The 26,890-nt window shown below is 47.5% G+C and overlaps 1 protein-coding gene across 1 annotated transcript; it reads left to right on the forward strand.

Moving 5' to 3' along the window:
• The first annotated feature begins 2,260 nt into the window (after positions 1–2,260).
• On the forward strand, positions 2,261–25,500 carry LOC311108681 (prolyl endopeptidase-like). Its single transcript, XM_084151391.1, has 15 exons — positions 2,261–2,447; positions 2,927–3,001; positions 5,451–5,584; positions 5,884–6,014; positions 6,415–6,624; positions 7,025–7,146; positions 7,528–7,633; positions 8,146–8,337; positions 11,359–11,556; positions 12,135–12,238; positions 14,566–14,702; positions 18,944–19,038; positions 19,184–19,315; positions 19,610–19,766; positions 20,858–25,500. The coding sequence occupies exons 1-15, from the start codon at positions 2,310–2,312 to the stop codon at positions 21,150–21,152; spliced, it is 2,226 nt and encodes a 741-aa protein (XP_084007517.1). The 5' UTR covers positions 2,261–2,309; the 3' UTR covers positions 21,153–25,500.
• Positions 25,501–26,890: the final 1,390 nt, after the last annotated feature.

The following is a 26,890-nucleotide window of genomic DNA, read 5'->3' on the forward strand; positions in this document are numbered from 1 at the left end:
TAGGGGAGAAGGGAGTAGAGGGGAAGAGGGTAGGGGAGAGGGAGTAGGGGGGAAGAGGGTAGGGGAGAAGGGAGTAGGGGGGAAGAGGGTAGGGGAGAAGGGAGTAGAGGGGAAGAGGGTAGGGGAGAAGGGAGTAGAGGGGAAGAGGGTAGGGGAGAGGGAGTAGGGGGGAAGAGGGTAGGGGAGAGGGAGTAGGGGGGAAGAGGGTAGGGGAGAAGGGAGTAGGGGGGGAGAGGGTAGGGGAGAAGGGAGTAGGGGTGAAGAGGGGAGAGGGAGTAGGGAGTAGGGGGGAAGAGGGTAGGGGAGAAGGGAGTAGAGGGGAAGAGGGTTTTTCTTTTTTACTTCTGAATGGCTTTTCTGCGATGGTATCCCCAAAAAAGTATAATTCTTTGAACAAAACTCCAGTATGGGGCCTCCCGAGTGGCGCAGCGGTCTAAGGCACTGCATCGCAGTCTAAGGCACTGCATCGCAGTGCTTGAGATGTCACTACAGACCCGGGTTACAGACCCTGGTTCGATCCCAGGCTGTGTCATGACCGAGAGTCCCATAGGGCGGCGCACAATTGGCCCAGTGTCGTCCGGGTTTGGGGAGGGTTTGGCCGGGGGAGCTTTACTTGGCTCATTGTGCTCTAGCGACTCCTTGTGGCAGGCCGGGCGCCTGCAGGCTGACTTCGGTCATCAGTTGAGCGGTGTTTCCTCCGACACATTGGTGCAGCTGTCTTCCGGGTTAAGCGGACGGGTGTTAAGAAGGGCGGTTTGGCGGGTCATGTTTCAGAGGACGCATGACTCGACCTTCGCCTCTCCCGAGCCCGTTTGGGAGTTGCAGCAATGAGACAACATCGAAATTGGGGAGAAAAAGGGGGTAAAAATATATAAAAATAATAATAATAATAAAACTCCAGTATGTACTGTAATTCCATCTGAACTTCTCTTATCTCTGGAGAATGAAGCAAAGTCACATTCTTACTGGGTGCTGTTGCAGAGAAAAAAAGTTGTATAATGCAAATAATTTGATTTAATTAACAACTACTGTCATTCAAAAGATGTAACATGTAACATATCTCCAAAAGCTGCTCTAATACACACACACACACACCACCTCTGTCGACGGTGAGAGGAGATAGATGGACATAGAGGGGTTCATGGATAAGGAGGAGAGAGGGAGGAAGAGGAGGGGAAAAGATGACAGTGGAGCAGGAAAGAAGAATGGGGAAGGGAGGATGTGGGATGGACATCCCCACCTCTCTCCTCCCTACTGTGATAAATATAGGTGGTGATGGAGTTTCTCTGATGACACTGATAACCCCTGACTGGACAGGAGGAGGGGAGAGGTGGAGGAGGAGGAGGAGGGGAGAGATGGTGGGGAGAAGGTGCACAAGAGGACACTGGGGTATCAGACAGTGTTGACACCGGGTGTCTTTATCATTGTGTGTGTGTGTGTGCTTGCCAACACTTTTTTTTAGTCATTTAGCAGATGCTCTTATCCAGAGCAACTTACAGTTAGTGAGTGCATACATTTTTGTATTTATTTTTTCATACTGGTCCCCCGTGGGAAACGAACCCACAACCCCTTTTCTCATTCAACTTGGTCAAATAAGGTTTAGTCAAATAGGGTTTGGTCAAAAAAGTAGTAGCTATGACATCAATGTTTTTTTAGAGTGATTTAGAACCTTGAATTTACTTTCAAATCTTGCAAGTAAATAGCCTCATCATTATAGATCCAAATTTAGCCGTCCAAAACCCACTCTTCCATCCACAAATCCACCAACAGATGGCGCTCTCGCAACTCAACCGCTCCTATCAGTCGCCCTGGATGTTGTCTTGGAGGTGACTTTTGATTGTGTCCAGCTAATGCTGCGTTTATAACCACGTGCGATGGTGGTAATTGCCAGTTTTGAAGTCGTAAATACGAGTTGGATGCAGTCACGTGCTTTGAACTCGTTGAGAAATGCTGATTGGCTAATGGAAAACAAGCTGCGTCAACCATAAACTAAAAGCACAGCTATCATACTTGTAAAACATTTATAGTGTTCAAAATCCATATTAATAGATGCCTTTTAATAATTAATGTTTTGTTGTTGCATTTAACTGCCGAAAATGTTGATATCGAGGTAATTTCCTTAGTAGGTGACGTCAAAGTTCAACATGTGGGGAAGTCAGCGCTCAGTGATGATGGAGAAATTACCAGTTCGATGGCCGTTCTACTAGATTTTCCCCAGTCATATGTGGTAAATACCACCTTCCCACTTGGTTTGGAACGCAGCATAAATAAGCAAATCCATTCTGGCTAGAGCTTCAACATTCAAGCTGATGTTTGGTCGGATCCAGAAAGTCATATCAAAACCATTAATTCATAATTTTACACAACTTTTCTTATTACAGAATCCCCGAACAGTCACTTCTAAAATGTCTTTCCAGTACCCACATGCTTACCGTGACGAGGCAGTTGTAAGTAACATGCTAACCAGCTTGTTAGCTAGCTAGCTAGTCATGCCGCTTTCAAGTGACTGGTGAGGAGCTTGCCCGTTCTTTGTAGCCCAGTGAGCGTGCCATGTACCGGTACTTGCTAGTTAGCTAGCCCTCTATTTAGTTGGATAGCTTGAGGCTACTAAAATAACTTAGCTAGTATTTGAACAAATGCACATATCAACCGAGTTCGCAAGGTAACTATCTGTTAGCTTGTAAATTAGCTACCTCAAATGAATGAGCCAGCTAGCTAGGTTTTTGTTGGCTTTGTTTCATGTTAGATAACTAGTTAACTACTAGCCATATTTTTGCTTAGGCTGACTAGCTAGCAAGCTAACGTTACCTCTGTCATTTTAGCTTAGCTAGCTATCACATAACAGCCAGAAGCAGATGAATGATAAAAGTTGTTGGCTGACTGCTGCCGTACATTCTGGATTTCACCTGCTTGTTATTTCTTACAGGTGGATGACTACCATGGCAACAAGATTCCGGACCCGTACAGTTGGCTGGAGGACCCAGACAGCGAGAAGACACAGGTATGTCACCCCAAACACTGTGTGTATTTCAGCACCACTGGCTGAAGGAATGTTGTGGCAACGTTACCAGCACGTTTATCAGGGAGTTCTTAGTCAGTGTCAACTTGGGGACAGAAATTCACATGAAATTGAATATTAGCACCACTATCTAGGTATAAAGTTAGTTGGACACTGTGGATTGTGTGCCACTGTCAACTCCTCCCGACAATTGAGGACAAAGACCCATGACTTTATTGTCTAACAGATATGGGACAGTCAAGTCACTAACACGGCATATACCTAAAATGTCCAAACATTGCATTGACATAGGCAACTGCAGGGCTACCGAACTGGCAGTGATTTTATTTGGCCCCCCCAAGTCTTCTGAGCAAAACAATTATATATATATATATATATATATATATAAAATATAATTTTTTGGGGGACATAAAAGATGGTAAAAACACCAGCAAATCAGCTGAAAGTGATTTTAATTTAGGAAATCTGTTCCAAAGTATTCCCACACATAAAATATATATGTGATCGTATACAAATGTAAATAAGGTTTGAAATGATTATGTTTTAGTCAAATATTATATCTGTTTGTGCAACTTCCAGTCTACAAATTATTTGTAATTATGTTCTGGCCCCCGACCATCTGCTCAAGGAAAAATCAGTCTGCGCCTGAATCTAGGTGATGGTCCCTGAGCTACTGACACCATAGATCAGTTGTTCCCAAACTTTTTTGGCCCACGACCTCATTTTGATACCTGAAAATTCACATGACCCAAACATGTGAAAAAATTTATGTAATTAACAGCCAATGTTTACTTTTTTAAATTTGGGCTATGGCAGTCAATTGCAAAACATTCTAACAGTATTTCTGATTGTCTTCTCAACTCACCATCATTTACTTTTAATGTGGGGCTATGAGAGTCAATTGCAAATTAGTCTGACATAATTTCTCTTATCTCACCACCACTAAAGAGATGGTTGTGCTTGATGCATGTTGCGTCGGAGCTTCTCCAAGTCAGGGGGCCTGGTCGACAGTGCGCACCTCATCTCTCCTGTCACATCCAACCTGGATCTATATGTGTCTTTAATGCAGATGAGAGCACTGAATCAGCTTACCATGAGTTTTAATGCTCGGCGGGCGACAGCACAGTATTCCCTCTGAGTCAGGAACCAAAACTCTTCCATAGTGACCCGTGAATGCATTGTCTGCAGCATTTGACCACATGACAGCTCAATCAGCTGTTAGGTTTCACTTACCGGCATAGCAACTGAGCCAGGATCACAGTCAAATGAAGTTCGCTGATTCGGTCACTCATCTGTATCATTTTTTTGTATTTCCCATGCATGCTTGCGTTCAGTTCCCCAAATATATCTGTTACATAGGCAAGGAGACACGTTTTATTTTCATTACACAGAAAGTCAACAGTCTGTTTTTTACATCCATTGTGAATGACAACAGTTCCTCTCTCAATTCAAAAAATCTTTCCAACCACCAAGCCTCGGTGTGAAATAGAACATTGTCGTGCTCTGATCCCATATCTTCACATACAGTAGTTTTGCGAACAGGCGTGCATGATGTAGTTTACAATCGAAGTTACCTGCTGCATAACTCCGAGTTCTGCGCTCAGCTCTTTTGCCACCAGTTGCTTTCGGTGTATCCATTATAGCTCAGTGGGTGTATCATACAATGCTTCCATATGGCAGAGGGAGACACTTTCATAACTAGAGTGCAGAGGCCTGCCCTCTGTCCCACCATATATGGAGCCCCATCTGTGCAAAAGCCCACTATTCGATCCCATGGCATCTGTTTTTCATCAATATAGCCATGCAGCACACTGAACAATATGTCCTTGTAGAGAGCATCCCCCGATATGTAGCGAACTAAAGTCAATGCATGGGCATCTCGGCCCTCACAGCTAACGTCCATTTGGAGAGGGGAGTTTTTGAGTCGTTCAGTCAGTTTCCTCTTGATTGCTAGCTATAGCATCAATTCTTAGTTTCACAGTGTTATCAGATAAAGGTATTGATGTGAGTTTCTGTGCCTCTGCCTCCCCACACGTTGTTTTCACCATATCAGTTGCAGGCGGTAATATCAGTCTCTGCAATAGTGTGTGGTTTCATAGCCTAATGGGCTGAGCCATTCACAGTGGGAATAATTCAAGTGCAACGGTCAAGTGTGGCCTTTTCCTACTACCAAAGGGCGCTCTCTGGTTGAATTTTATATTTGAATAATTTTCATTTAGATTTGTAAGGTTAGCCATATTACAATGATTTTGAGAGACAAAGACAATATTATACATTTTCTACCAGGATTTTGGAAATTCTCCCACAACCCCATTTTCATATCAGGCGACCCCTAGTTTGGGAACCGCTGCCGTAGATGTTGCAACCAGCACCACCTTCTGTTAATTAGTGGTCATTGCAGTGATGTTAATGTCTTGTGTTTCTTCCAAAGGCTTTTGTCAATGCTCAGAACCAGCTGACGCTGCCCTACCTGGAGCGCTGTGAGGTGCGGGACCTGTTCAAGGAGCGCATGACAGAGCTCTACGACTACCCCAAATACAGCTGCCCCTTCAAGAGGGGAAGCAGGTGAGAGAGAGAGAGGGTGAGAGAGAGAGAGAGGTTTTTACCTTTTCTTAATTTGTCTTTCTGTGATTCCTCACATCCTATCTCTTTGCCTTGTTCTCAACTGTAGTGGAGGGGGAGGTCCAAGCTTCCTCCTCATGGACCTTCTTGTCCAATGCAGCAATGAGAGAGGACTTGAGGAAATATGAATTGAGAATGAGCCAAAATACAGCCTTCCTCTAAAGATGGAGACTGTTGTCTTTTGGAATCGTGGGTTGTTTAGTTCCTTGGCTTTGGTCTGACGCTTTATCCCCCCCCCCCAGGTATTTCCATTTCTACAACACGGGCCTCCAGAACCAGAGTGTAATGTATGTTCAGGAGAGTCTAGAGGCAGAGCCCACGGTCTTCCTGGACCCAAACACTTTCTCTGAGGACGGGACTGTCGCTTTACGAGGTGGGGGACAGAAAGATGGTCAAGCGATGCTCATTATTGTGTAGAATATTGCCTTGTTTGTAATACCGTACAGATGACTGTTTCCTTCAGGACGTGTGTTTCTGACATCACGTTCTACTGTACTGAATAGCCTACAACCTACAGTAAACTGTATCACCCTTTACACTGCACTGGCCTGTTTACACATCCACCACAGTTGCTGGAAAGGACCATGTGAAAGGGAAGTAAAAATATATAAGCCAGTACAGTAGCTGCTAGTCCCTGCCAATGATGTGTGTGTATATATCAACGCAATATGAATATATTCACAATGCATTATAAATGAATATATTCATCACTATTCACAATGTAAATAATGTGAATGGTTCCTCCGACTCTCTGCTCTACTTGTGTCCCTCAGGCTATGCATTCTCAGAGGACGGCGAGTACCTGGCATACGGCGCCAGCGCCAGCGGCTCTGACTGGGTGGAGATGCGCTTCCTGCGGGTGGAGGGGGCCGTGGCCCTAAAGGACCGGCTGGAGAGGGTCAAGTTCAGCTGCATGTCCTGGACCCATGACGGCAAGGGCCTCTTCTACAACTCCTACCCCAAGCAGGAGGGCAAGAGCGACGGTGAGGGGATGTTTGGATATTTAGAGGGGAACTAGTTTGCTCCATTTGATGTTTTAGTTAAATGTATTAATTTGTCTGTAATGAGGGGTTTTATGCTAAATCAATTAACCAGCAATTGGATCACCTTCAACCAATCAGAAAACCAAATCGTTTGATGCAGTAGTTAAACATGGTGATATTCAGTGTGGATTCCAGGCTAACTTTTCTATGGACATCCTGCTTCACTATAATGTTTTTTAACTGAGCAGCCGCTGTCCTCACCACCTCATCCTGTGTTGTGTTGATGTATCGTCTGCATCCCATCCTTCCTTCCTGACATCTGTCAGGTTCCTCTCATCACCACAAGGGGGCAGACATATTAGATGGACACCTCTGTACTGTCTCTCTCCTCGTCCTCTAGGCACTGAGACGTCCACCAACCTGCACCAGAAGCTCTACTTCCACGTATTGGGGACCCCCCAGTCCCAGGACTGCCTGTGTGCCGAGTTCCCCGACCACCCCAAGTGGATGAGTGGGGTGGAGGTGCGCTGCTAGTCACTCACTATACTGTCCCATATCTCTTAGACAATACAGAAACGGTTCTTACCTTTTAGTCCTAGTACCCTTTTGAGGAGACACTCTGCATCCTAATATCTATCGTTCTCCTGAAGTGTGTACTCGTGAGTGAGTTTCCACCATCGGTGTTACACCAGTCCTTTCCATTTATATCCATAGAGGGAAGTGGACAGCACAGAATCTGAGTTGTAGTGCTTGTCTTGTTATTTCTCTGGTATTTAGAATCCTGATAGTGTCATAATGCCTCTAGTTAACAGTGTAGATTTCTGGTTGATTAGCGGTAGCCGCACACTGTTGTTGTATTAGCATTCTGACAGGTGTGTGTGTCCGTGTGCGGTCTCTCTCCAGGTGTCAGATGACGGGCGCTACGTACTGCTGTCCATCAGGGAGGGCTGTGACCCGGTCAACCGGCTTTGGTACTGTGACCTTCAAACCACCCCTCAGGGTATCACAGGTACCGTGCTCACCACAACCTAATCAGATCACTCTTTCTCTTTAGTCTCCTTAACTCAGAATCACCATGCACTGCCCGGCCATCATATTTGTTGTAGGCCAGAGGCTTTGACTTGATGTGTTATCAAGAACACCCACTATAGTTTGTGAATGTCTTGTATTGTGAATGTCTGGTGAAGGTCTTGTGTGGTCCTCTGTAGCTCAGCTGGTAGAGCACGGCGCTTGTAACGCCAAGGTAGTGGGTTCGATCCCCGGGACCACCCATACACAAAAAAAATGTATGCACGCATGACTGTAAGTCGCTTTGGATAAAAGCGTCTGCTAAATGGCATATTATTATTATTATTATTATTGTGTTGTGAATGTCTGGTGAAGGTCTTGTGTTGTGAATGTCTGGTGACTGTCTTGTGTTGTGAATGTCTTGGTTGGCCCTCCCCATGTGTTGCCTTACTAGTTTTTGTTTAGTTGATTGTAGCTTAGTTGAAGATGCCAAATTATCTCTCTCCCCTCCAGGCCTGTTGCCGTGGGTGAAGCTGATAGATAACTTTGACGCGGAGTACGAGTACGTGACCAACGAGGGCACGGTGTTCACCTTCAAGACCAACCTGGAGGCCCCACGCTACCGCCTCATCAACATCGACTTCGCCCAGCCCGCCCAGGCCAACTGGAAGGAGCTCATCCCCCAGCACGACAAGGACGTCATCGGTAGGTCACAGACAGAATGAAAGGAGAAGGGTTTACCAACATAGCTTGCAAACTTTATAGCGGGACAAAAATAAGATCCACTAAAGAGGAAAAAGTCAGTTCCACTGTTTGCTGCTCTGAATAAGTGATCTTTTAGTATTGCTACAGGACACTGAAAATATTTGGCGTGGGTCCCCAGATCCTCAAAAAGTTATACAGCTGCGCCATCGAGAGCAACCTGACCGGTTGCAACACCGCCTGGTATGGCAACTGCTTGGCATCCGACCATAAGGCGCTACAGAGGGTAGTGCGTACAGCCCAGTACATCACTGGGGCCAAGCTTCCTGCCATCCAGGACCTAAATACTAGGTGGTGTCAGAGGAAGGCCCAAAAAATTGTCAGTGAACCAAGTCATAGACTTTTCTCTCTGCTACTGCACGGCAAGCGGTACCGGAGCGCCAAGTCTAGGTCCAAAAGGCTCCTTAAGAGCTTCTACCCCCAAGCCATTAGACCGCTGAACAATTAATCAAATGGCCACCCGGACAATTTACATTGACACCCCCCCCCCCCCCCCCCCCCCTTTTGTTTTTACATTGCTGCTACTCGCAGTTTATTATCTATGCATAGTCACTTTACCCCTATGTACAAACTACCTTGACTAACCTGTACCCCCTCACATTGACTCGGTACCGGTACCCCCTGTATATAGCCTCGTTATTGTTATTTTATTGTGTTACTTTTTATTGTATTTTTTACTTTAGTCTATTTAGTAAATATTTTCTTAACTCTATTTTCTTAAAACTACATTGTTGGTTAAGGGCTTGTAAGTAAGCATTTCACGGTAAGGTTTCACCTGTTGTATTCGCTGCATGTGACAAATAAAATTTGATTTTGATTTGAAATAGGTAGGTTTTCACCAAAATATCACTTTTTGGCAGTAGCAGCAAACAGTGAAGACATGCAGTGCCTTCAGAAAGTATTCATACCCCTTGACTTATTCCACATTTTGTTGTTACAGCCTGAATTCAAATTGATTTTCTTACCCATCTACACACAATACCCCATAATGACAAAGTGAAAACATGTTATTTTTTTTCTTTGCTAATTTATCAAAAATGAAATGCATAAATATCTCATTGACATAAATATTCACACCCCTTTGCTATGCACTCCAAATTAATCTCAGGTGCATCCAATTTCCTTTGATCACCCTCCAAATGTCACTACAACTTGATTGTAGTCCACCTGTGGCCAATTCAAATGTTTGGACATGATTTAGAAAGAAAAACACCTGTCTATATAAGGTCCCACAGTTGACAGTGCATGTCAGAGCAGAAACTATCCCATGAAGTCTAAGGAACTGTCTGTTGATATCTGAGATAGAATTGTGATGAGGGAAGGATATAAAACAATTTCTAGAGTGTTGAACGGTGATCTCCATCATTGGGAAATTGAAAAAATATGGAACTACCCAGACTGCCTAGAGCTGGCCGTCCGACCAAACTGAGCAACCAGGCAAGAAGGACCTTGGTCAGGGAGGTGACAAAGAACCCAATGATCACTCTAATGGAACTACAGAGTTCCTTGGCTGAGATGGGAGAACCCGCCAGAAGGAAAACACTCTCTACAGCACTTCACCAATCTGGGCTTTATGGGAGAGTGACCAGACGGAAGCCACTCCTGAGAAAAAGGCACACGACAGCACTCCTGGAGTTTGCAAAATGGCACGTGAAAGACTCTGAATGAGAGCATAAGGCAAAACATTCTGTGGTCTAAAGGGATACAAATGTAACAATTTGGCCTGAATGCAAGTGCGATGTCTGGAGGGCAACAGGCACAGCTCATCACCTGTCTAACACCATCCCTACCGTGAAGCATGGTGGGGAATGGAGCCTAATACAGGCAGGTCCTTGATGAGAACCTGCTTCAGAGTGCAAATGACCTTAGACTGGGGCGAAGATTTACGTTCCAACGGGACAATGACCCCAAGCATACAGCTAAAGCAACGCTGGAATGGCTTCAGAACAAGAATGTGAAAGTCCTTGAGTGGCCCAACCAAAGCCCAGACTTGAATCCCATTAAATCTGTGGAAAGACTTCAAGATTGCTGTTCACCGTTGCTCCCCATCTAACTTAACAGAGCTAGAAAAAATCTGCAAGGAAGAAGGGGAGAAAATCCCCAAATCCAGATGTGCAAAGCTGATACAGACACCCTAGATGACTCAAAGCTGTAATCGCCATGGGCCTCCCGAGTGGGTTCGATCCCATGCTGTGTCACAACCGGCTGTGACCGGGAGTCCCATAGGGACCAGTGTCGTCCGGGTTAGGGGAGGCTTTACTTGGCTCATCGCGCTCTAGCGACTCCTTGTGGCTGGCCGGGCACCTGCAAGCTGACTTCGGTCGTCAGTTGAACAGTGTTGGGTTTCCTCCGACACATTGGTGCGGCTGGCTTCCGGGTTAAGCGAGCGGGTGTTAAGAAGCGCGGCTTGTTGGGTCATGTTTCGGAGGAAGCATGACTCAACCTTTGACTCTCCCGAGCCCGTTGGGGAGTTGCAGCGATGAGACAAGATCGCAATTGGATATCACAAAATTGGGGTGAAAAAGAGGGTAAAATTACAAACACAAAAAAAAAAAACTGTACTTGCCTCCAAAGGTGCTTCTACAATGTATTGACTCAGGGGTGTGAATACTTATGTAAATGAGATATTTCTGGATTTCATTTTCTAACATTTCTAAAAATATGTTTTCACCTTGTCATTATGGGGTATTGTGTGTGTGTATATAAGGGTGAGATTTGGATTGAATCCCTTTTGAATTCAGGCTGTAACGCAACGAAATGTGGAATAAGTCAAGGGATATGAATACTTTCTGAAGGCACTGTAACTTTTTTTACTGTTGGTTTGGAGCAGGTCCTTAAAAAAGAACAACCGCCATATACTGTCTACGAATACTCTTGTCTAGGTGATCATGGTTTTAAAACTTTTCGATTGTTTGACTAACCCCCGTCTTGCGCTCTCTCCCCCCCCCTCCCCCCTCTCTCTAGTGTTTGCCACCTGTACTTCCTCCAGTCTCCTCTTTGTGTGTTTCCTGCACGACGTGAAGAACGTGCTGAAGATGTACCGTCTGAGCTCGGGGGAGGAGCTCAGGACCTTCCCTCTGGACGTGGGCTCTGTGGTGGGCTTTACCGGACGCAAGAGAGACTCTGAGATCTTTTATTACTTTACCTCCTTTCTGTCGCCAGGTATCAGACAGACATGTCGAATCAGAGCACACACACGTAATGAATTAGAGACAGACAGTCGGACACACACACACTGTGGTGGGCTTCACCGGACGCAAGAGGGAATTAGAGAGAGACGTGGATGCACGAAGGCTGGCATGTACACTCATGCATGCACCAGTGCACACACACACTCTCAGGGATGTTCTACTGCTTCACCTCTTTCCCACCTCCAGATATATAGGGGCGGCAGGTAGCTTAGTGGGTAAGAGCGTTGTGCCAGTAACCGAAAGGTCGCTGGTTCTAATCCCCGAGCCGACTAGGTGAAAAATCTGTCGATGTGCCCTTGAGCAAGGCACTTAACCCTAATTGCTCCTGTAAGTCGCTCTGGATAAGAGCGTCTGCTAAAAAACAAAAAAACAAACAAAAAAAAATAATAAATATCACACACATACGTAAGCTAAGACACGCACTTCTTAGCTCATGCTGTCAGACAGTCTCATACAGGTTCTTCCAGGAGTCTGTATGGATCTTCTGTCGTACTGCGGTGAAACAGTGTTAAGTCAATTACCTGTCCTCCTCTCCCTCTCTTTGTCCAGCCATCATCTACCACTGTGACCTGACCAAGGAGCCCCTGCAGCCCCACGTGTTCCGCGAGGTCACCGTCAAAGGCTTTGACCCCTCCGACTACCAAACCACTCAGGTAAGATACCTACAATATTACAAGTACATTTAAGCCGTGTTCACATTGGCAGTTTGAAGTGACTCAAAAAAAATATATATATGCATATCCGATTTAAAATCTGTTATTTTTTCCTGCATTCTGAACAGCCAAAAAGCACATGGAATCAGATATTTCAAGCCACATTTCAAACCACCTTTGTAGTCAGATACAAATCTGATTCCTGGTAATGCGACTTGTCTGAACGGTCAAATCGAATTGATTTGCCCTCAAGTGGTTTTTAGACTGTTATTCAGCATATCTTCTTTCTTACTGGCAAATTAGTGAACACTTTAGAAAGCTAAACAGCTACCTAGCTACAGTGAGGGAAAAAAGTATTTGATCCCCTGCTGATTTTGTACGTTTGCCCACTGACAAAGAAATGAACAGTCTATCATTTTAATGGCAGGTTTATTTGAACAGTGAGAGACAGAATAACAACAAAAAAATCAAGAAAAACGCATGTCAAAAATGTTATAAATTGATTTGCATTTTAATGAGGGAAATAAGTATTGTCTCAAAACATGACTTGGTACTTGGTGGCAAAACCCTTGTTGGCAATCAGAGGTTTCTTGTAGTTGGCCACCAGGTTTGCACTTTTCTCAGGAGGGATTTTGTCCCACTGTGCTTCTTCTTGAGCCACTCATTTGTTGCCTTAGCCGTGTGTTTTGGGTCATTGTCATGCTGGAATACCCATCCACGACCCATTCTCAATGCCCTGGCTGAGGGAAGGAGGTTCTCACCCAAGATTTGACGGTGCATGGGCCCGTCCATCGTCCCTTTGATGCGGTGAAGTTGTCCTGTCCCCTTAGCAGAAAAACACCCCCAAAGCATAATGTTTCCACCTCCATGTTTGATGGTGGGGGTGGTGTTCTTGGGGTCATAGGCAGCATTCCTCCTCCTCCAAACACGGCGAGTTGAGCTCCATTTTGGTCTCATCTGACCACAACACTTTCACCCAGTTCTCCTCTGAATCATTCAGATGTTCATTGGCAAACTTGAGACGGGCATGTATATGTGCTTTCTTGAGCAGGGGGACCTTGCGGGCGCTGCAGGATTTCAGTCCTTCACGGCGTAGTGTGTTACTAATTGTTTTCTTGGTGACTATGGTCCCAGCTGCCTTGAGATCATTGACAAGATCCTCCCGTTTAGTTCTGGGCTGATTCTTCACCGTTCTCATGATCATTGCAACTCCATGAGGTGAGATCTTGCATGGAGCCCCAGGCCGAGGGAGATTGACAGTCCTTTTGTGTTTCTTCCATTTGCGAATAATCGCACCAACTGTTGTCACCTTCTCACCAAGCTGCTTGGCGATGGTCTTGTAGTCCATTCCAGCCTTGTATAGGTCTACAATCTTGTTCCTGACATCCTTGGAGAGCTCTTTGGTCTTGGCCATGGTGGAGAGTTTGGAATCTGATTGATTGATTCCTTCTGTGGACAGGTGTCTTTTATACAGGTAACAAGCTGAGATTAGGAGCACTCCCTTTAAGAGTGTGCTCCTAATCTCAGCTCATTACCTGTATAAAAGACACCTGGGAGCCAGAAGTCTTTCTGATTGAGAGGGGGTCAAATACTTATTTCCCTCATTAAAATGCAAATCAATTTATAACATTTTTGACATGTGTTTTTCTGTCTCTCACTGTTCAAATAAACCTACCATTAAAATTATAGACTGATAATTTCTTTGTCAGTGGGCAAACGTACAAAATCAGCAGGGGATCAAATACTTTTTTCCCTCACTGTAGCTAGTTGACTGCTGTGGCTAGCCAAAAATAACTTGTTTTAAAAGTTTGATCATTTTATCCTTTTGAGGCTTTTAAAGGGTTTTTACACTATGATTTTGAACATTTTAAAGCTACTGGGAAACGTCCATTGCAGGCATTGTTGTCATAACTTCTGAGTGATAGGAACCATGAGCACCACCACCAATCAGCCTACACCACTGCGCGCACACCTGCCATTACTATGACAACTAGCGTAGCCAAGTCAGCAAATGACTGCTACCTGAACACACACATCTGATTTGGTCACTTGCTATTTAGACAGTATTCCAAAATGGATTTGAGAAACAAAACTGATTTGAGCATTAAGGTCTGCAGTGTGAACAGGGCTTTAGACCATTCAGTAGGATATTTACAAGGAGTGTACAAGACATTAATTTTTTCTTATGTATAGTTGTATCTTCTGTTAGTCAGCATCTCTCCTAAAAGGTGTTCTTAATTTAGATGATTGTCTATACAGAATTGACTGATGCCTTGTATGTGTTTTTTCACACCAACAAACCCCTGTCTATGTATCTGTGTGTCCAGGTATTCTACCCCAGTAAGGACGGTACAGAGATCCCCATGTTCATCGTCCATAAGAAGGGCCTGAAGCTGGACGGCTCTCACCCTGCCTTCCTCTATGGCTACGGAGGGTTCAACATCTCCATCACCCCCAGCTACAGGTACAGCCACCAAGTCACACCCCCAGCTACAGGTACAGCCACCAAGTCACACCCCCGGCTACAGGTACAGCCAGCAAGTCACACCCCCGGCTACAGGTACAACCACCAAGTCACACCCCCAGCTACAGGTACAACCACCAAGTCACACCCCCAGCTACAGGTACAACCACCAAGTCACACCCCCAGCTACAGGTACAGCCACCAAGTCACACCCCCGGCTACAGGTACAACCACCAAGTCACACCCCCAGCTACAGGTACAGCCACCAAGTCACACCCCCGGCTACAGGTACAACCACCAAGTCACACCCCCAGCTACGGGTACAGCCACCAAGTCACACCCCCGGCTACAGGTACAGCCACCAAGTCACACCCCCAGCTACAGGTACAGCCACCAAGTCACACCCCCAGCTACAGGTACAGCCACCAAGTCACACCCCCGGCTACAGGTACAACCACCAAGTCACACCCCCAGCTACAGGTACAGCCACCAAGTCACACCCCCAGCTACAGGTACAGCCACCAAGTCACACCTCCAGCTACAGGTACAGCCACCAAGTCACACCCCCAGCTACAGGTACAGCCACCAAGTCACACCCCCGGCTACAGGTACAGCCACCAAGTCACACCCCCGGCTACAGGTACAGCCACCAAGTCACACCCCCGGCTACAGGTACAGCCACCAAGTCACACCCCCGGCTACAGGTACAGCCACCAAGTCACACCCCCAGCTACAGGTACAGCCACCAAGTCACACCCCCAGCTACAGGTACAGCCACCAAGTCACACCTCCAGCTACAGGTACAGCCACCAAGTCACACCCCCAGCTACAGGTACAGCCACCAAGTCACACCCCCAGCTACAGGTACAGCCAGCAAGTCACACCCCCAGCTACAGGTACAGCCAGCAAGTCACACCTCCAGCTACAGGTACAGCCACCAAGTCACACCCCCAGCTACAGGTACAACCAGCAAGTCACACCCCCAGCTACAGGTACAGCCACCAAGTCACACCCCCAGCTACAGGTACAGCCACCAAGTCACACCCCCAGCTACAGGTACAGCCACCAAGTCACACCTCCAGCTACAGGTACAGCCACCAAGTCACACCTCCAGCTACAGGTACAGCCACCAAGTCACACCCCCAGCTACAGGTACAGCCACCAAGTCACACCCCCAGCTACAGGTACAGCCTGCAAGTCACACCCCCAGCTACAGGTACAGCCACCAAGTCACACCCCCAGCTACAGGTACAGCCACCAAGTCACACCCCCAGCTACAGGTACAGCCACCAAGTCACACCCCCAGCTACAGGTACAGCCACCAAGTCACACCTCCAGCTACAGGTACAGCCACCAAGTCACACCCCCAGCTACAGGTACAGCCACCAAGTCACACCCCCAGCTACAGGTACAGCCACCAAGTCACACCTCCAGCTACAGGTACAGCCACCAAGTCACACCCCCAGCTACAGGTACAGCCACCAAGTCACACCCCCAGCTACAGGTACAGCCACCAAGTCACACTGGATCTATCATTCAGTTGCTACATGTAATAATGTTCTTTTGATTTCCTCATGAAATTGTGCTCCTTTACTACTGTATATTATCTCACACAGTGGCCTCCGGAATTATTAGGACAGTGAATCATTTGTTCTTCTTTTGGCTCTGTACTCCAGCACTTTGCATTTGAAATTATACAATGATTATGAGGTTAAAGTGCAGACTGTCAGCTTTAATTTGAGGGTATTTTCATCCATATCGGGTGAACCGTTTAAAAATTGCAGCATTTGTTGTACCCAGTCCCCCCATTTCAGGGGACCAAAAGTATTGCGACAAATTCACTTATGTATTAAAGTAGTCAAGTTTAGTATTTTGATCCTATATTCCTAGCACGCAATCATTACATCAAACTTGTGACTACAAATTTGTTGAATGCATTTGCTGTTTGTTTAGGTTGTGTTTCAGATTATTTTGTGCCCAATAGAAATGAATGGTAAAAAATGTATTGTGTCACTTTTATTGTAAATAAGAATAGAATATGTTTCTAAACACTTCAACATTAATTTGGATGCTACCATGATTACAGATAGTCCTGAATGAATCGTGAATAATAATGAGTGAGAAAGTTAGACACACAAATATCATATAGCCAAAACAATAACAACATGTGTCACTGTCCCAATATGTTTTGGAGCTCACTCTATCTCTCTCTCTGTCTTTCTCTCTGTCTTTTTATTTTACCTTTATTTAACTAGGCAAGTCAGTTAAGAACAAATTATTATTTACAATGACGGCCTACACCGGCCAAACCCGGACGACGCTGGGCCAATTGTGCGCCGCCCTATGGGACTCCCAATCACGTCCGGTTGTGATACAGCCTGGAATCAAACCAGGGGGTCTGTAGTGACGCCTCAAGCACTGAGATGCAGTGCCTTAGACCACTGCACCATTTTTCTCTCTCAAATATCATACCCACAAGACATGCCAACCTCACAAGCTTTATGGAATCTTTGCGTGCTAGGAATATGGGACCAAATGCTAACTTTTGACTACTTTAAAACACAAGTGAATTTGTCCCAATACTTTTGGTCCCCTAAAATGGGGGGGAACTATGTACAAAAAGTGCTGTAATTTCTAAACAGTTCACCTGATATGGATGGAAATACCCTAAAATAAAGCGGACAGTCTGCACTTTAACCTCATAGTCATTGTATCATTTCAAATCCAAAGTGCTGGAGTACAGAGCAAGAAAAAATAAAAATGCTTCACTGTCCCAATAATTACGGAGGCCACTGTATATAATTGACATTTAGGGCTATTTAAGATAACATTTGCAGGCACCATTTTAAATGACTATCTTGTCTTGGCCCTTCTACATGATGATTTGTATCTACCTGGACTTGTTTAGACTGAGCAAAAGAAGTAAGGTGATGTTCCGACCGAGTAAAGGAAATAAGGTGATGTTCCGACAGAGTAAAGGAAGTAAGGTGATGTTTAGACCGAGTAAAGGAAGTAAGGTGATGTTCCGACAGAGTAAAGGAAGTAAGGTGATGTTTAGACAGAGTAAAGGAAGTAAGGTGATGTTCCGACAGAGTAAAGGAAGTAAGGTGATGTTCCGACAGAGTAAAGGAAGTAAGGTGATGTTCCGACAGAGTAAAGGAAGTAAGGTGATGTTCCGACAGAGTAAAGGAAGTAAGGTGATGTTTAGACAGAGTAAAGGAAGTAAGGTGATGTTCCGACAGAGTAAAGGAAGTAAGGTGATGTTCCGACAGAGTAAAGGAAGTAAGGTGATGTTCAGACCGAGTAAAGGAAGTAAGGTGATGTTTAGACAGAGTAAAGGAAGTAAGGTGATGTTCCGACAGAGTAAAGGAAGTAAGGTGATGTTCCGACAGAGTAAAGGAAGTAAGGTGATGTTCAGACCGAGTAAAGGAAGTAAGGTGATGTTTAGACAGAGTAAAGGAAGTAAGGTGATGTTCCGACAGAGTAAAGGAAGGAAGGTGATGTTCCGACAGAGTAAAGGAAGGAAGGTGATGTTCCGACAGAGTAAAGGAAGTAAGGTGATGTTCAGACCGAGTAAAGGAAGTAAGGTGATGTTTAGACAGAGTAAAGGAAGTAAGGTGATGTTCCGACAGAGTAAAAGAAGTAAGGTGATGTTCCGACAGAGTAAAGGAAGTAAGGTGATGTTCCAACAGAGTAAAGGAAGTAAGGTGATGTTTAGACAGAGTAAAGGAAGTAAGGTGATGTTCAGACAGAGTAAAGGAAGTAAGGTGATGTTTAGACCGAGTAAAGGAAGTAAGGTGAAGTTTAGACAGAGTAAAGGAAGTAAGGTGATGTTTAGACCGAGTAAAGGAAGTAAGGTGATGTTCCGACAGAGTAAAGGAAGTAAGGTGATGTTCCGACAGAGTAAAGGAAGTAAGGTGATGTTCCGACAGAGTAAAGGAAGGAAGGTGATGTTCCGACAGAGTAAAGGAAGTAAGGTGATGTTCCGACAGAGTAAAGGAAGGAAGGTGATGTTCCGACAGAGTAAAGGAAGTAAGGTGATGTTCCGACAGAGTAAAGGAAGTAAGGTGATGTTCAGACCGAGTAAAGGAAGTAAGGTGATGTTCCGACAGAGTAAAGGAAGTAAGGTGATGTTCCGACAGAGTAAAGGAAGTAAGGTGATGTTCCGACAGAGTAAAGGAAGTAAGGTGATGTTCCGACCGAGTAAAGGAAGTAAGGTGAAGTTAAATGTTGTTTCCCAGTGTATCACGGCTGATCTTTGTCCGACACATGGGAGGAGTCCTGGCTGTGTCCAACATCAGAGGAGGGGGGGAGTACGGAGAGACCTGGCACAAAGGTAACAAACACACACACACACACACACACACACTCACACACACAAACACACACACAACCCCTCTCAACTCAATTCCCTCTGTGTGTTTTGTACACTTCTACACACACACTCACCAATTGATCTTCCTCTGTGTGTGTTTCTCCAGCGGGCATGTTGGCCAACAAGCAAAATTGCTTCACAGACTTCCAGTGTGCAGCAGAGTACCTCATCAAGGAGGGCTACTCGTCCCCCTCCAAACTCACCATCAACGGAGGCTCCAACGGGGGCCTGCTTGTAGGTACGTTGTGCAGTGACATCACTTTTGCTTGTTGATGCTTTTAGTCATTGACCTTAAAACCAACCCTGGCACTTCTAACAGTTAGGTTGATCTGAATGTCTCTGTACATATAGAGGGTTTGTTTTCTCTCTGCCTTTGTGTGTCTCTGATTCAGAGGGGTTGGGGTTAAATGTGGAAGACACATTTCAGTTGTACAATTGACTAGGTATCCTCCTTTCCCTGTGTGTGTGTGTGTGTGCGCATCTTTTCACCTGTGTGTGTGTATATCTGTCCCGCCCTCTGCCCCCCCCCCAGCGGCGTGTGTGAACCAGCGGCCAGAGCTGTTTGGCTGTGCCGTGGCCCAGGTGGGCGTCATGGACATGCTCAAGTTCCACAAGTTCACCATCGGCCACGCCTGGACCACTGACTTCGGCTGCTGTGAGGTCAAGGAGCAGTTTGACTGGCTCATCAAGTGGGTGCTAGTGCTACTCTTCCCTAAGCCTAGCCTGGTTCCAGATCAGTTTAGCTTTGTAGCCAACTTCTATGGTGGTTGTCATGCCAGTAACCATAGGGGTTCGCAACACAGCACAAACAGATCTGGAACCAGGCTACAGTTGGCCTGTTTGTGATATTAACGTTCATCTTTCAGGATTCCAGGCCAGCGTCAAATGCATGTTAAGTTCTTTCCAATGCTTGCGCTGGCTTGTTATAGTTTGCCTGGTACAATGGAACCAATAGAGTAATCCCAAAAGTGTAAACGCCAAGTCAAGTGCAGCTATTTGACATCTATTAGCCCCATGTTTGGTGTATTATATAGTCCGGCAGTCCCCCCAAAAAGAACTCTGCACGCGATAGTTTTACAGATCATTGATGAAGCTCATCCCTGTATACCGTATTTTCCGCACTATAAGGCGCACCGGAGTATAAGCCGCAGCAGCTAAATTGAATGATATTGAATGATGTGTACATATATAAGCCGCACTGGACTATAAGCCGCAGGTGTTTTAATGTTTAATTACCATATGTAAGGGTTTGTGCACAGAGGGGATTGTCGGGAAAGAGACAAACTGTCTTGCTCTCGTAATGTCTGTCTGTCTTGCTCTCGTTCTGTCTCTCGTTCTGTCTCTCGTACCACTCTCGGTTCCACTTTTACTTTTGCGCGCTACCTGTCTCACTCTTTTCCGGCCTCCAGCTTTTCCTGCTGGAGCCCGTCGCTTAAAGGTGGGGGGCGCGGACCGGTCATAGAGCCCATAGAGTTAAAGTTGGTGGACTGTAACCTGTAAAATCCATAGATTTAGGTGGTCTTCTAGTGGCCGTTAGCTGTAAAAATCCATAGATTAGCCGCACCGTTATATAAGCCGCAGGGTCGAAAAATGGGAAAAAAGGCGCGGCTTATAGTCCGAAAATTACGGTAAATCTGTCAATGATGAAAATCATCCCTGTATAAATCTGTCATTGATGAAGATCATCCCTGTATAAATCTGTCAATGATGAAGATCATCCCTGTATAAATCTGTCATTGATGAAGATCATCCCTGTATAAATCTCCTCCTCTCCCTCCAGGTACTCCCCGCTCCACAACATCCGCGTGCCCGAGGGTGAGGGCATCCAGTACCCCGCTGTCCTCCTCCTCACGGGTGACCACGATGACCGCGTGGTCCCCCTGCACTCCCTAAAGTACATTGCCACGCTGCAGCACGTGGTGGGCCGCTGGGCCGGCCAGAGCAATCCGCTGTTCATCCACGTGGACACAAAGTCAGGCCACGGCGCCGGCAAGCCCACCAGCAAGGTCATCCAGGAGGTGGCCGACACGTACGCCTTCATCGCCCGCTGCCTCAGCCTCTCCTGGGTCAAATGAGGAGGAGGGGAGGGGGTGGTTCCCTGGAAGTCTGTTTCTATGGGAAGTGTCTCTATTGGTGTCTTGGAAGTTTCCTGGTCGTTCTCTTTAGTATTGATCACTAATCTGTTTTTCCGCTCTTCTCCTTCCCTCTTCCTCATCATCGCTTGGTGCTCATCTGCTATGGACTGACTCATTTGTTCCTGAGCAGTAATCAATCTCTTCCTACCTGTTTGTCTGGCCTGTTTCTCCTTCACGCTCCCCTTCTCTCTTTTTCACTCTCAGATATGTATAAACCACCCCTCTCTCTCTCTTCCTGGTTCTCCCTTCCCTGTGTAGGCCTGTTTTGGACTGCTGGACTATAGAGTTACCCTGTCTCCACCAGCCCCAGGATTTACCCCCTGTCTCCACCCCTCACCTGACTCCCCCACCAAACCCCTCTACCCCCCATGGTCCAGCCCCAGCACGTACCCCCTGTCTCCACCCCTCACCTGACTCCCCCACCAAACCCCTCTACCCCCCATGGTCCAGCCCCAGCACGTACCCCCTGTCTCCACCCCTCACCTGACTCCCCCACCAAACCCCTCTACCCCCCATGGTCCAGCCCCAGCACGTACCCCCTGTCTCCACCCCTCACCTGACTCCCCCACCAAACCCCTCTACCCCCCATGGTCCAGCCCCAGCACGTACCCCCTGTCTCCACCCCTCACCTGACTCCCCCACCAAACCCCTCTACCCCCCATGGTCCAGCCCCAGCACGTACCCCCTGTCTCCACCCCTCACCTGACTCCCCCACCAAACCCCTCTACCCCCCATGGTCCAGCCCCAGCACGTACCCCCTGTCTCCACCCCTCACCTGACTCCCCCACCAAACCCCTCTACCCCCCATGGTCCAGCCCCAGCACGTACCCCCTGTCTCCACCCCTCACCTGACTCCCCCACCAAACCCCTCTACCCCCCATGGTCCAGCCCCAGCACGTACCCCCTGTCTCCACCCCTCACCTGACTCCCCCACCAAACCCCTCTACCCCCCATGGTCCAGCCCCAGCACGTACCCCCTGTCTCCACCCCTCACCTGACTCCCCCACCAAACCCCTCTACCCCCCATGGTCCAGCCCCAGCACGTACCCCCTGTCTCCACCCCTCACCTGACTCCCCCACCAAACCCCTCTACCCCCCATGGTCCAGCCCCAGCACGTACCCCCTGTCTCCACCCCTCACCTGACTCCCCCACCAAACCCCTCTACCCCCCATGGTCCAGCCCCAGCACGTACCCCCTGTCTCCACCCCTCACCTGACTCCCCCACCAAACCCCTCTACCCCCCATGGTCCAGCCCCAGCACGTACCCCCTGTCTCCACCCCTCACCTGACTCCCCCACCAAACCCCTCTACCCCCCATGGTCCAGCCCCAGCACGTACCCCCTGTCTCCACCCCTCACCTGACTCCCCCACCAAACCCCTCTACCCCCCATGGTCCAGCCCCAGCACGTACCCCCTGTCTCCACCCCTCACCTGACTCCCCCACCAAACCCCTCTACCCCCCATGGTCCAGCCCCAGCACGTACCCCCTGTCTCCACCCCTCACCTGACTCCCCCACCAAACCCCTCTACCCCCCATGGTCCAGCCCCAGCACGTACCCCCTGTCTCCACCCCTCACCTGACTCCCCCACCAAACCCCTCTACCCCCCATGGTCCAGCCCCAGCACGTACCCCCTGTCTCCACCCCTCACCTGACTCCCCCACCAAACCCCTCTACCCCCCATGGTCCAGCCCCAGCACGTACCCCCTGTCTCCACCCCTCACCTGACTCCCCCACCAAACCCCTCTACCCCCCATGGTCCAGCCCCAGCACGTACCCCCTGTCTCCACCCCTCACCTGACTCCCCCACCAAACCCCTCTACCCCCCATGGTCCAGCCCCAGCACGTACCCCCTGTCTCCACCCCTCACCTGACTCCCCCACCAAACCCCTCTACCCCCCATGGTCCAGCCCCAGCACGTACCCCCTGTCTCCACCCCTCACCTGACTCCCCCACCAAACCCCTCTACCCCCCATGGTCCAGCCCCAGCACGTACCCCCTGTCTCCACCCCTCACCTGACTCCCCCACCAAACCCCTCTACCCCCCATGGTCCAGCCCCAGCACGTACCCCCTGTCTCCACCCCTCACCTGACTCCCCCACCAAAACCCCTCTAGGGCTGGGCGATATGGCCTAAAATTCTTATCTCCATTTTTTTCGAACTTATCGGCAATTCACAATATATGTCTCGATAAAAAATTACAAAATCTCTAAATAAGCTTTGTTGTACAATTAAAGGTAAAATACACTGCATTTAAAACAGTCAGCAATAATCTAATGAATACAGAGCTTGTGAAATTATACCTAGGCTGAATATATGCCTTCCACAACTATAAGACCCACTAATAATTTAATTAGTTTATCAAAATAGTTGTACCTGCTTTTTTTTGCAATAATCCATGATCTGGCTTTCAGGTCTGTCTATAAAAATGCCCTTTTTGTTACAACTTTACCAGAACCATGCATAATGCACTTTCACTAATAATGTAGCAGGCATTATAGAAGATTAACACCTGTCTCATAAACAATCTCAAGCACAAGCCCACGTGCTAGTGAGTAGCCAGCTAATATTTATATTTCCAGTTCAGCCAACTTGGATCTGGGTATAATTTCACAAGCTCTGAATTCAGCTAACAAGGCAAAACAGTTGAATTGTTATGAACACAACCTGTCCATCTCCAACTGTTTGAACAGCATGCTAGCCTGTCCACGTTGTTCAGATGTTGAAATCAAGTGACCTACCTTATTTCTCAGAATGAGAACGAGTTGCCAATACCTTTATATAATTGTTTTATGCTTATTGCACATTTATAAAACACAGACTAAAAAGCTAGTATAACAATCTTTATTTGACTAAAATGCTGCTAGCGATACTTGGTACCGTAACGCTCGCAACGAACTGAGCATACATTTTCCAGATGAATGTTCATTGGTACATCCATTTTTGTCATGTCTGCTCTGCTCGAAATTTGAGGAGTTGAAACATATACAGGGTATGGTTCGAAAGGTTAACAACAACAACAACTCTGTTACAGTAAGATAATGTCTCCATGTGTTTCGGTGTCCATATGACCGATTCTGTTGGACCAAACCTCAAATGCAAATAGCGAGTTGAAACCGCTTGTCTGAGAGGAAGAAGTGATCTCATCTTTTTTTGTGTGCTATGGGCTGGGGCTTGGGAGAAAGGCAAAACGAGAGGTGTCACTCTCGCCAACATCTGTCCAAAATAATCCCTATGCGCTTATTTTTAACCTAAGCTTGTCGCCTGCCTTCCCCCCTTTGGGACAACGACTCCCATTGTTAGGGCGGAGACATGAGCAAGCCCCAGGACTTACCCCCCCGTCTCCACCCCTCACCTCTCTGGCACCAGACTCTCCCCCCATGGGCTAGCCCCAGGACTTACCCCCCCGTCTCCACCCCTCACCTCTCTGGCACCAGACTCTCCCCCCCCATGGGCTAGCCCCAGGACTTACCCCCCGTCTCCACCCCTCACCATTCTGGCCCCAGACTCTCCCCCCCATGGGCTAGCCCCAGGACTTACCCCCCGTCTCCACCCCTCACCATTCTGGCCCCAGACTCTCCCCCCCATGGGCTAGCCCCAGGACTTACCCCCCGTCTCCACCCCTCACCTCTTTGGCCCCAGACTCTCCCCCCCATGGGCTAGCCCCAGGACTTACCCCCCGTCCCCACCCCTCACCATTCTGGCCCCAGACTCTCCCCCCCATGGGCTAGCCCCAGGACTTACCCCCCGTCTCCACCCCTCACCATTCTAGCCCCAGACTCTCCACCCCTCACCATTCTAGCTCCAGACTCTCCCCCCATGGGCTAGCCCCAGGACTCAGCCTCTTCCTCATATGAGTCATTCTCCTCTGTATTGTGTACTTTGGCTCTAATAGGTCAACCTTGTTACAGTGTTAATTCAATGTTGAGATTTGGGTGATACATGGTTGGACTTAACTTGAACTGTATAGTTTTATCAGCCTAGGGGTCAAGTCTGCAAAGGTAATCAGTAGGGGGAACATTAAATGAAATAGCCCCCAATAGGTGCTACCCCCTTCCACCACACACACAGACAGTTGTATGTGTTTATCAATTGGAAGGCTGTTTATCAGTAGGTTATTGATTTCAGTACTCTTCAGTGTTCGTGTGAATGATGATAGGTTTAGGTAATGTTGTTTTGTGGTCAGAGGACTAATGCAGAGTGAAAGTGTGTGTCTGACTGATATTAATTTCTACCTCTTGACATGCTGATTGTTTACCTAATAAAGGGACATCAACAACAATGTACTACAATGCCACAACTTCAATAAACAGTTTTTTGAACTGCGCTTATCACTTATCACAACATTTTGGATATCGTATTGAGTTTTGCTTTATCGACCTCTGGTATTAACTTCTATAATGTATCCAACACTTCTTGGGACATAATTATTGTAGACATTATGAAAATATTAATATGATGAATGAAATCCCGAGGAGAGTCACCAGGGAGCACTGGAAACATTACCATTGTGAGATGTGTTTGTTACAATCATTGGATAGTTCATACTATAGTAATGGCGTCTTTTTGTAGGCTCTAACTCCTCCATGGTTCGTTGGACAAAGCCTATTGGGAGTTTAATGGAGTTTTTGGATAAACCCTGAAAATAAGGTCTGTGATAAACAAACACAGGCTTAGGAGATCTTATGCATTTTGTTCTATGAGATAATCTTCACCAGCGAACATCACTTTTTGTGAATTGTATGTTTCCTCTCTAATAAGTTATGATCTGTTCCTTGACTTCTTCATATTCTCAGAGGCCTGAAGATATGGGATGCAGTCCTCTGAGCTGCTCCCAGGCCAGGCTGCTAGGTCAACCCAGACCCAGGGGGAGTCCCCATCCCGTCCTCATTTATTTCATTGTATTTATTTAGCAGGGATAGTCCGCTCAGTAAAACTTAGCTCAGGACAGAGCCCAGGAACCACTGTGTCTGTAGAGTTTGAGGGAAGGCAGTTAGTCAGAGTATTCTCCCCTGTTGTGAGCTCCTCTGCAAATAGTGTCTGACTACAGTCCGTCCTGAGGGCTGGTGTTCTGTTCCTTCACCACCACCACCAGTAGTAGTAGCAGGGGGGGGTCTGGATCGACCCAGCAGGGTTAGTAACCAGGGCAGGGTGGGGTCTGGATCGACCCAGCAGGGTTAGGGTTAGTAACCAGGGCAGGGTGGGGTCTGGATCGACCCAGCAGGGTTAGTAACCAGGGCAGGGGGGGTCTGGATCGACCCAGCAGGGTTAGTAACCAGGGCAGTGAGGAGGCAGGGGGGGTCTGGATCGACCCAGCAGGGTTAGTAACCAGGGCAGTGAGGAGGCAGGGGGGGTCTGGATCGACCCAGCAGGGTTAGTAACCAGGGCAGTGAGGAGGCAGGGGGGGTCTGGATCGACCCAGCAGGGTTAGTAACCAGGGCAGTGAGGAGGCAGGGGGGGTCTGGATCGACCCAGCAGGGTTAGTAACCAGGGCAGTGAGGAGGCAGGGGGGGTCTGGATCGACCCAGCAGGGTTAGTAACCAGGGCAGTGAGGAGGCAGGGGGGGTCTGGATCGACCCAGCAGGGTTAGTAACCAGGGCAGTGAGGAGGCAGGGGGGGTCTGGATCGACCCAGCAGGGTTAGGGTTAGTAACCAGGGCAGTGAGGAGGCAGGGGTGG

The sequence above is a fragment of the Coregonus lavaretus genome (genome assembly GCF_964263955.1).
Source record: "Coregonus lavaretus genome assembly, chromosome: 33".
Taxonomy (NCBI): Eukaryota; Metazoa; Chordata; class Actinopteri; order Salmoniformes; family Salmonidae; genus Coregonus; species Coregonus lavaretus.